This window comes from Sinocyclocheilus rhinocerous, unplaced genomic scaffold (assembly GCF_001515625.1).
Source record: "Sinocyclocheilus rhinocerous isolate Xijiao unplaced genomic scaffold, SAMN03320098_v1.1 scaffold1238, whole genome shotgun sequence".
Taxonomy (NCBI): domain Eukaryota; kingdom Metazoa; phylum Chordata; class Actinopteri; order Cypriniformes; family Cyprinidae; genus Sinocyclocheilus; species Sinocyclocheilus rhinocerous.
Genome location: NW_015662954.1, coordinates 267,096 through 278,377, shown reverse-complemented (window position 1 = coordinate 278,377; position 11,282 = coordinate 267,096). Strand labels below are relative to the sequence as shown.

General features: G+C 35.4%; 2 protein-coding genes across 5 annotated transcripts in view; both read right to left on the bottom strand.

The window, feature by feature from the left end:
• Positions 1-3,977, bottom strand: part of fam163ab (family with sequence similarity 163 member Ab) — a 13,530-nt gene extending 9,553 nt beyond the window's left edge. For 2 of the 4 annotated variants that reach the window (XM_016538754.1, XM_016538755.1), the window contains exon 1: positions 3,360-3,871. The gene's annotated coding sequence lies outside the window, so the exon portion shown is untranslated. Of the gene's footprint in view, positions 1-3,359; positions 3,872-3,898 lie in introns of those variants that run through there. The other 2 variants (XM_016538757.1, XM_016538756.1) reach the window with 2 other exon arrangements.
• A 1,530-nt stretch (positions 3,978-5,507) lies between these two features.
• tdrd5 (tudor domain containing 5) overlaps positions 5,508-11,282 on the bottom strand; it is a 16,166-nt gene continuing 10,391 nt past the window's right edge. The window contains exons 14-17 of the mRNA XM_016538816.1: positions 10,740-10,853; positions 10,499-10,639; positions 6,054-6,201; positions 5,508-5,951 (exon numbers count right to left, since the gene is read on the bottom strand). Coding sequence (XP_016394302.1) covers positions 5,752-5,951; positions 6,054-6,201; positions 10,499-10,639; positions 10,740-10,853 — 603 coding nt within the window. The 3' untranslated portion in view covers positions 5,508-5,751. The remainder of the gene's footprint in view (positions 5,952-6,053; positions 6,202-10,498; positions 10,640-10,739; positions 10,854-11,282) is intronic.

The window sequence follows — 11,282 nt, the reverse complement described above, 5'->3', positions numbered from 1 at the left end:
AATAATAATAATAATAATAATTATTATTATTATTATTACATATTAATAAAACATTATTACAATTATTCAAATAATTAACAATGAATAATCTATCTATCTTGTTTTGATTTCACACAAACATTTTACATATAAACAATTATATAACTGGAGGTGTTTCATTCCAGTTTGACACTTTGAAAGATGATGTCTGTGCCAAATGTTTTATTGCTCTGTCTCGTATAAATCCACATCCGTATGGATGTGACATAAAAAAAACATTATATGTTATAAGCAAAATTAATCAATTGATCTTTGCATTGCATAGAAAGTAAAAATAAATCATTCAAATATTTATAATATACAGCGTATATATATATATATAATTTAATACATAATTATTTAATAATAATAATAATAATAATAATAAGTACTAAAAAAGAAAATAAAAAGGAGAAGAAAATGGCATTCTACAAAACAATAAAATTATTAACTCACTGAAAAACAAACAAACCAACAAAAAAAATTACAAACAGCAGTTTCAAATATAATCTAAAGAAAATAGTCAATTTTACTGACAATGCTGTCCTAAAATATCTTAAAGGCAGAGTAAGTGATTTCTGGTAGCCAATGTTGATATTTGAAATCACCAAAACAAACACGCCCCTACCCCAAAAGGGTCTTGCCCCTATTTTGATAGCTCCGCCCCACATATACGTACGCAACCCAGGCAACGATTAGTTCTGTGAAACAAAGCAAAACCAATGTTACACGTGTCTAAATCGGACGTGAGCGGCGCGGCGCAACAAATCCCGACAGAAAACTGCTGCCGGGTTCTATTTATGATGTGCTGACACACATTTCAAATGGTTTTCAGCGGTCGTTTGATCGCGTCCAGTGTAGGCAGAGCTGTTGTAGACACGGTGTTACTCACCTATTGAGAAGAAACAAAGCAACCTCGGCGTCCGATCGCAGGCCTCCGCTCCTTGAGTTCTCTCCAGCACTGGAAAGCTGATCCAATATTTTACACGGGTCCTACTTCTTGCCTTATCTTTCCGCAGACGTTTTCCTCTTTTGTTTTTTATCCGCCATCTCTATCTTTCTGTCGCTCGGCTCGACTAATGTCCGTCCCATGCACTGAACGCGCTCTCCTCCACATCACGAGTAGACACGCCCCTTATTGCTGATTGGCTACAAGTTTGTTTTGCTATTCGGCCCGAATCAGTTTTCTAAAGTGTTTTTGAAAAATCACTTACTCTGCCTTTAAATGTAGTTATTTGGTGGTATAATCTCTGGCTCTCCATATTAGTTGTTGGCTCTATTCTGAACTGGCTTTAATTCATCTCTACTACAGAGGGCTGGGACGCAGCTCCCTGCATTAACCAATTTCCAGCCTCTAGAGCCCATAAACAATGACCTTTAGAAGAACTGATATCCTGTTACGAGTTACGACACACGTAACGGAATATAACCCCCTCACTTTTTAGTAATTTATTTAAATTAATTTTTTTTTTTTTTTGCTGTAACATTCTACACAATAAATGTGCGGTCTAGTAAAATAATACAGAATAAAAAATAACAAAAAATTTAAATTAATTAATTAATCAATTGATTAATAAACAACAACAATAACAATAATAATACTAATTATGATTATATTTTAAATAAGTTAAATAAAAAATTGTCTACTCTAGACCCAAATCAAAATATCCATCAAAAAGGAACATTAATAATGGTAATTTAATAGTTTTTCTGTTTTAGTCATTTAATAAAAATCTCTTTTTTTTTTTAACTGATAAAAAATTCACTAAACCATTCTATAACTAAAGATTTCTTTCATCTATAGCATTAAATGAGTGAGGTTATCTTGTAAACCAATCAACCTAACAAGTACTAGTGAGACATCATTGTAAGCTGCTACAGCATTTTCAAATAAGACATTGTCTTTGCAAAATCACAGCTCCAGTTTCTAAATAATTCAGAATAGCACTCCCACAGCAACATTCTTCCATCACCAGCAGTTTTGGTCAGGTATGTAGTTTGAGTTCATCCGACAGCTTCTGGAAAAGCTCTTATTTCTGTGTTTCCTCGCAGAATGCATTTGCATTTTGGTCGGCCACAAAGCCCAGATGCAATCATCATCTCTGTTAGAAAACATCTCCTCTGAGATTAGTGCAAAGAGGGATGTGCATTCATGTACATTATGAACTATAGCACAGAACTCTAGTCTAAACCCAACTGCTTTCAAGCTGTGATGATCCTGGTATAACATTCCTATGAGGTTTAGGATTAAGTTTAGGGTTTGAGTTTAAGTTTGAATAACATTCCTATAAACCACCTTAAACTGTTAAATAATTTTTTATTTAATAATAATAATTTAATAATTTTTTAGGCTAAACCACAAGAGAAAGATTTGGTCTGCAGAAGTGCCTTAAAGGTAAACAGCTAGCCTCGGTTGTAGTTGTCACACCTTTTCATTAAAAATATTTATTTTTTATTCAATTTATTTTGTGAAAATATCTCTATTCACCTTGTTTGTAACGTAAAAGCGGGCGTGGCCCTTTGTAACTTGGGCTTCCAGTCTCATTTGCTCCAGGGTTGCCAGGTCTGCATAACAAAACCAACTATATTGCTACTCGAACTAGCCCAATCACATTCTGGGGGAAATTGGCAATCAAATTAACTCCAAAATGTCATTCGGGGGCGGGGTGATATCGCAAACTGGTATATTGTATCATTTTTATTTTACCTTATTGTCACAGTTATCAATTCTTTCGTAGCGCAAATACTGCACTTTGTTAGAATCGGAGGTCTCGCACAGAAAATAGCTTACTTCTGTATTGAAAGAAACAAATGTGGATGGCAAGTGTGCAAATTATTAATTAAGCTACTAGGAGACTATGTTTTCTGAGATATTTTCGCGAAAAACTCGTGTGGCGAATCGTTAGGCCAATTGTTCGTTTGGCGAACGGTTGCCATATCAACTTTTAAATACACAACTATACTCACAACCTGTTCCCCAACGTGATTTAAAAATACATTTGTCCTTTTAGTTACAAAACCTTATAGCCTCTAGCCTAGTTGATTGATTCATGACTAAATGTCACTTTGTTTTAGCCCATCTACGTTTTATAACAATATCTATAGTTTAGAACAACAAACATAGAAAACGTAAATTAAATTTAGACTTTTTTACCAAAGTAAAGTAAAAACACAAAACAAAATCCACACAGATCAATACGGTCATTATCACAATACTACCATTATTCCATCAAATTCATTTGGATTAAGTAGCCTAACTCAGTGTTCGTCGATTCTTCCTATCTAACGTTACTTTAAATAAAACAAATGAACAGGATGTGAAAAGACAAACCCAATCGTACCTTCAGTGAATGTCTGTAGCCTGTTTGGAGAGAGGTCTGGAGACGAGCGCTCGATCATACCATCTCTCCGATTATTTCCACACAAAGGGACTAAAAACTTGTTCTCAAGACCTAAAATCTGACGGTCTACATGTTTCGATTTAGGAAGCTTGCGGTAATGCCCATGCAAGTACAAGAGAAACAGCGAAAGGAGGAGTTACTCCCTGCGCGCGGAGAGACTGGAGGAGACGCGTGCGCTCAGATGAAGGATACCTACACTAGTACACTATAAAGATCAGACTTATTCATAGTCAGGCAGAGGAGATCTGTGGCCGCTTTCTACTTAAGTTTTATTAAAAAGTTTCACTAAGCATAATATAAAAACTAGATTAAAACATGCCCCGCTTCTTTATATTTTTAAGCAGTAGGCTATCACAATTGTGTTGTGTTGTAGCTCGAGTATTCAGTTCTACGTCTGTAAATGATATAAATTCCATACAATAATTCAATAAACAAGTCATTAATATCGCGTAATGGAGTGTTTTCACAAGTTAGCTCACCTGAATATGTTCGTAGATTTAGTGGCCAATGAATCGGAAGTAGGCCATTACACAACAGGAAATTTCGCTTTTGAAAAAGGTGACTTGGCTGAAAATTTGACAGAAAAAAAAAGACGCATGAAATTATGTTTGAAGACAAAATTAACAAACAAACAAAAAAAAAAGGTTTGAGAGCAACATACAAAACGGCGTTATTAGCTTTTTGACTCAAAAAAAGCTGCGGTATGTGACTCATTTCCAGAAAGTACCACAGGAAAACCTAACAGGGGTAGAACAGGTCTTGGCCAATGAATCGGAAGTAGGCCATTACACAACAGGAAATTTCGCTTTTGAAAAAGGTGACTTGGCTGAAAATTTGACAGAAAAAAAAAGACGCATGAAATTATGTTTGAAGACAAAATTAACAAACAAACAACAAAAAAAAGGTTTGAGAGCAACATACAAAACGGCGTTATTAGCTTTTTGACTCAAAAAAAGCTGCGGTATATGACTCATTTCCAGAAAGTACCACAGGAAAACCTAACAGGGGTAGAACAGGTCTCTATGGTAACTAGTGGCATCTTGGCAGGGAAAATGTCTGTGTGGGTCAGTTAACCAGGGTAATATGATTTGCCATGCAGCAGTGTGCTTTAATTCGATCCGTATCAGAGCTCTCTTCCCTCTTGCATTTGCACAAAGACTCTCCTAATGGCACAAATCACTGTGTCATTCTCCAAACTCTCTCAAAGTTCATCAGTGAAGAGCTTTCAAGCTTCAAAAAGGACAAAAGAATCATAAAACAACCCATTTGGTGATGCTAATGGCATAGAAATTATTGTTTTGATGCTCCATATAGAGGCAGAATGTCGAGATATGATTTGAAATGAAAAGCCCTTATGTAATTTGTATGGTCTGTCACATAAATATAGACATACTAGCATTGCTCTAACAAACAAAAGTGTCACCACAAAAAATGACTCACAGCCTTGTTTTGCTTATGGAGTCCAACTTCCATTATTGGAGCTGGCAGAGGTTAGCAAAAGATATTAGAATTCATCAGCTGTGGCAAAGCATATTATAAGCTTGACGAAACAGAGAGAGGAAAGGCCTGGACTGCATGTGATTTGATTTTATGGTTCATTTTCATTAAAAGAATGAAAAATACTGACATGCATTACATTTCTTAACACTAAACAGCTAATGGAAATGCAATCAACCTACTACTTATGAATGTAATCACTTGTTTCTTTGTTTAGCAATCATTTCAAATGACTGAAAAAATTGCCAGACTTTTACACTGAAGGAGGGTCCTTTTGACTTCAAGTCTTATGCCATAAATATATAGAAATTATCACATACTGACAACTTTCACTATCCATGAAATTGTCAAAATTATGATACAAAATAAAAAGTCAAAATGATGGCATAAAGTCAATTATTGTAAGTCAAAATTATGAAAATAAAGTTCAATTCATGACAGGTCATAATTATGAGATAAAAGTCAAAAGCATAATCAGCAAATTTCTTTCTGGCTGGACATTTTGGTTCTTGATAAAAGAAAAAATCTGAATCGAACACAGAACAAGCAACTTAATAACAAATAAAACAAACAAATGGCCAGTTTGGTCCATTGAGAAAAAACAAAAACACACAAAACTTCAGCACTGTACATGCAAATACATAAAAATAAAGAACAGCGTGCTACTGGAGAGATATTGCGCTAAAAAGAATAAGAAATGTATCCACTTTTACGTGCCCTCTGCTGCTTTTCTTATATATCATTTGATATATTTCTGGGATGTTGCAGCCAAAAAAACGAAAGAACAAAAGTTATTGAACATGACAAAAGTACAAAACGCACCACTTGTGGCCGGTCAAGCTATGTAATTGGATCGCCATGGTAGGATGTTTGCCCCGGCGGACAGGCGCGCAGCTGGTCTCAGAGCTAGCGGAGATGTGTGGTGCTGGAACAGAGGGTTTGGAACTGGTCCCAGATGAACTGGACTGCCGAATAACTGCATCATAAAGTGGGAGAGCTGGGGCTGGACCAGATTAACGGGTACACCTGGAAAAACTAGGAAAACTCATGTCGTCAAAGCAAACAGTTGATTTGGATTTCATATGACTATTTTTGAGGAAGTAAGATATTTCGTATTGTGGCATTGAGGTGCTGTACCTGGATAGCTGGTGTTGATCCTGATGGGGCCAGGGGTGTGAGGGCTGGTGCATGTGGTTGAGATGGTCTTTGGTTCAATTGGAGATGCACACATCCGCGGTTCACATACTGCTGCTTGGGCAGGTAGAGGAGTAGGCACAGTCTCAGGCTATGTGAAAAAACATGAAAAAATGTGTCCACGTAGATCATTTAATTTGCTTTAGAAATGTTCAAAGGTATAGTTCAGCCAAAAATGGAAATTCTGTCATTAATTACTCGGGCTCTTGTCATTCCGAAACTGTAAGACTTTCGTTCACCTTCGGAACACAAATTAAGATATTTTTGATGAAATCCGAGAGTTTTCTGACCCTGCATAGACAGCAATGCAACTGACACGTTCAAGACCCAGAAAGGTAGGTAAGGACATCATTAAAATAGTCCATGTGACATCAGGGGTTCAAACGTAATGTTATGAAGCTACGAGAATACTTTTTGTGCGCAAAGAAAACAAAAATACCGACTTTATTTGACAATTTCTTCTCTTCCGTGTCAGTCTTTGATGCACGTTCACGTACCACAAAACATTCGGATACGCAGTGCCTTGTTTACAAGCAGAGGAAGACACACTCTGTACATAAAACAGTCTTTGTAAACATGTCTGAAGATTTCGACAGAGTTGATGACTTGCAATTTTTTGCCCAGCCTTACTTATTTGAACCAGAATATACAGACGATGAACTAAGAGAGATGGACCTTGTACATCAAACACTGGCTCCTGCGTCAGCAGCACCACACGCATGTGTTGTGGTACTCTCGTGAATGGCGGTGGAGACTAAAGCAGAAGAGAAGAAGTTGTTGAATAAAGTTATTTTTGTGTTCTTTGCACACAAAAAGTATTCTCGTATATTTATAACATTATGGTTGAATCAGTGATGTCACATGGACTATTTTAATGATGTTCTTACTGCCTTTCTGGGCCTTGAACGTGGAAGTTGCATTGCTGTCTATGGAGGGTCAGAAAGCTCTCGGATTTCATCAAAAATATTTCTTAAAGGGGTGGTCAATTGGCTATTTTTGAAGGCTTGATTGTGTTTATGGGGTGCACTGTAACGTGTTTTAGCTTCGTTTAAAAAAAAAAAATTACATGTTTTAGCTTAGTTAAAAAAAAAAAAAAAATCACATTATTTTTCACATATTTTACCTTTATTCTACACCGCTATTTCCATTCTCCTAAAAATGGTCTGTTGACTTCCTGGTTCTATGAAGCCCCTCCCTCAGAAATTCATAATGGGCACAGATTGGTTATTGGTTAGCCCAGTGTGTTGTGATTCGCTAAACGCCTAGTGGATGTTGTCCAGAAATGTCCCGCCTCTTACTATAACGGGTAGTTGCATGTGCTCCAGTGTATTGTAAACAATGGCGTCAATATTGCCTTATCAATTTGAGCCCGAGTCAGACCCAGAGAATATTACTGAAGAGGATCGAATAGAACCTATGCAAGCACGACTCATACACGACGTTTTAGAATGGCATGTTGTTTTTTTTTGGAGTTGTCTCATACTTTTTAGATACGATGTTATTTGTAAATGCTACTGCTATTTGTTACCTTTTGATATACGGTATTATCCTTATTAAAGCTTTAGTACAGCATAATAAATGATTGCGTTGTAGCATTTTTGTAGAGTAATTGTTTAATTTTTAACAGTAATAATTTATAACAGTAACATGGCCTCACCCCCTTTGTTGTGTGTTCCCGAGGGCAGGGTTTATGTAAATTCTTTGGGTTCGTGATGTCACAAACCCAGGAAGAAGCTCGTTGTAGTCCCTACCAGCCGTTTGTTGTAGGCCTTAAAAAAGCGAATTCTGTAAAATACAATTTCTCCCTTTGCATTGAACTTTGAGCATCGTAACTTCGCAGATGCTGTTTATGCTCAAACGGCAACATTACACACTAACTAAAGTTAAAATGAAATTATAATCATGGATCCCTTTAATTTGTGTTCCGAAGAGGAGCGAAGGTCTTGCATGTTTGGAACGACATGAGGGTGAGTAATTAATTACCTAATTTAAATTTTTGGGTGAACTATCCCTTTAAAGTATTGCCTTAATTGAAAGCTGAAGTGAGTAATTATCATCCCTGTAGAATCACTAAAGGGACCTTTGAAAACAATTGGATGGAGAAAAAATCTAAATCAAGCAGGTTTTCGTCTGTCATTGGTCAAACAATCAAATAAACAAACAACATTACATATTAATTAATATTAGACATTAAAATTATTTCAAGCAAACATTTTAAGGAAAAAATGACACACTTTAGCCACTCTGTGAAAAAAGTAATACTATTAAAGAGATGTTGACACAGATAATTTTTTTATTTAAAAAAAATTTGTTTACAGAAGTACCTCAACTTTGAGCGGTTTGGATGAATCAAATGGCTTAATTATAGTTGTCTCTGCATATTTTAGCAAGTATTTTAATGGATTTTTGTAAATATATTTACAATGTTTTAAATAAACAATATTATATATTAATATTAGACATTAATGTTAATTTAAGCAAGTATAAAATTATATATATATATATATATAGTACTTCAATTTCGAAAGGTTTGGATTAATTACATGACTTAAGTATAGTTGTCATATTTTAGCAGGAAAAAATAAAAATTTTATCAATATTTTTTATATTTAACAACAAATCTTATATATATATAGATTTTTTTTTAGGGGTCTAACGATACACTTATTCGTATTGAACCGTTCTGTACGAGGCTTTCGGATCGGTACGCATTACAAACCAAACGATTCGTTGGACTAATCCTATTACATTTGGAAAATGAAAGAGCTTAAAGTGTTCTCAGTGCCACTGTGCTCAACAAGACAACCCAAACGACGTAACAGGCAATGTGTTGCGCCAGTTGCGCCAATGGCGTAGCGGACGGCCCCGCGATAACCTCCCCTTGCTGGGTTGCGTCGAAAGACGATGATCTTGTATCGACGATAGCCAGAGATATTGTCAAAAACATCGATTATTGGCAACATTAAGAGGATTTGGCATTTCCAATTAATGTAGGCCTGTTACATTCTTATTTTTTTAGGCCTATTATTATTATTATTGTGAAGTTACTTTTATTATTAAATTAGGATTACAATTAATTTGCCCCGCAATAATTACCACATAACTGACGTGCTGCGAGGATAACAAAAGGCTATTTACTCCTCGATTAAAATGTTTTTAAAAAAGGTCTTTTAAAACAGGTCTATTATACAATTAATTATAGACCTATAATTAAAATATTAACACTGCAGTCATCAACCAAAATCAATGAAATAAAAAGCTTTTATTTCAAGCACCGACTTTCAAAAGCAACCTGTTTAACACAAAATACGTTTCTTCTAATTTTTTTTTCACTATGTATGGGCCACAAGAGAAATATTAAGGGAATGAATTAAAACAGTTAGCTATATACCGTTATCAGCATATGTTGAAGTAGATTCGTCTCTCGTTGTCTCTGAGAGAATATGCGGCATCAGATGCGCCCGAAAGCTCCGTCATTACTCCATCATTCCATTTTTACTTTCACTTTCTGCATAGTGTTCACTGGCATAACTCTTGCGCAAAGTTTGCACGTTGCTTGCGTGATATCCATTAGCTCGTCTTCATGGTTTAAAACAGAAATATTTCAACATTGCGACAAAACCAATTACCCCCGTACCGAACGTACCAAACCGTGACACCACTGTCGTATCAAACCGAACCGTGAATTTTGTGAACCGTTACACCCCTATATATACACACACACACACACATACATACATATATATATATATATACACACACACACATATATATATATACACACTGTATTTCAGCAAGTATTTTAAAATAAAATATATTTTTAAAATATTTTCAATATTTTACACATTTTAAACAATTAAGAATATTAAATATTTTCAATTTATATATTTCAGCAAGTATTTTGACATCAAAAATGACACACTCCAGCTTTAAAAGAAACAGCAACTGCTATGCTAGATTCTGTGATTTCATCCTGCAAACAGCTGAAAATCACTATTGCATGTCTCTTGTAGAAACTTGCCTTTTCCGATGAACCGTTCTGTTGAATGATTAAACAGATGAACCTCTGTGGAGAGGCTAATTAACATTCTCATCTAATCACCACACAATTAAGATCAACTGCCTCCCAAAGGGCTCAGCGGGAGAACGGGGATGTAAAGGGGAGCAATACGTCAGATTAAATCTCCAGACACACAGCACCTCATGTCATTCTGAGTGATGACTGTGTGCTAAACGCTGTGAGGAATGAAAGTCTGAAGCCTGGAGCTTCATTCATGAGCACTGGGATCAGATTTTACCTCAGACTTTACCTCTTTTTACCTGTCAAATATATGTGCCACTCCAAAGCTGTCATGTCATGCCTATTGTGGACGAGTTGGCATCCTTACTTTCAATTCGTCTTCGGTCTTGACTTCAGGTTTTAGTTTCGTCTTATCCGTTTCGTCTCCTGCTGTCCATCCCTGATCCCATTCACTGCAGCATAATGAGTCTTCAGCCTGCGGAGCCTCAGACGGATTTACTTTCTCACTCTGAAAGGAAATATGAGGTTTAAAGAAATTAATCCAAAATATTATTGTGTGTGTGTGTGTGTGTGTATATATATATATATATATATATGATACGACTCACTTTAGCCGCAGTGTTGACATCAGGAACATTTATAAACTCGAGGGCAGGAATGTCGAGGGTTGAGTCCACATTTATGGAGGAAAAGTTAGTTTCTTCATTTTCAGAGCTGGAAACCTGGAATGAACAAACCAGAGTGAATGAACACTTGCTGACTACTTTACTCTTTTGGTTAGTTGCCCACAAACATTATAAAGCTACCGCAATATAATACATTGTTTTAATACAATACAATATTACTATTAAAAATAATTGCACAATACAGTTTCATTGCCTGTAAATTTTCTCAAAAAATTATAATTTTAAACCCATGGAAAACAACATATTTTATCAGTAAACTACAAACTTTCTCTTTTTTTCCACATACAATACTACGCATTTAAAAATGATTATTTATTATATATATTATATAGCATATATAATATGTAAAAAGTGTGTGTGCGTATATATATATATATATATATATATGCCCTATATAGTAGCATTTGGACCAATCAGACACAATTGTTCATTAGATTTAACAAATCAATTATTCATTAGATTAAC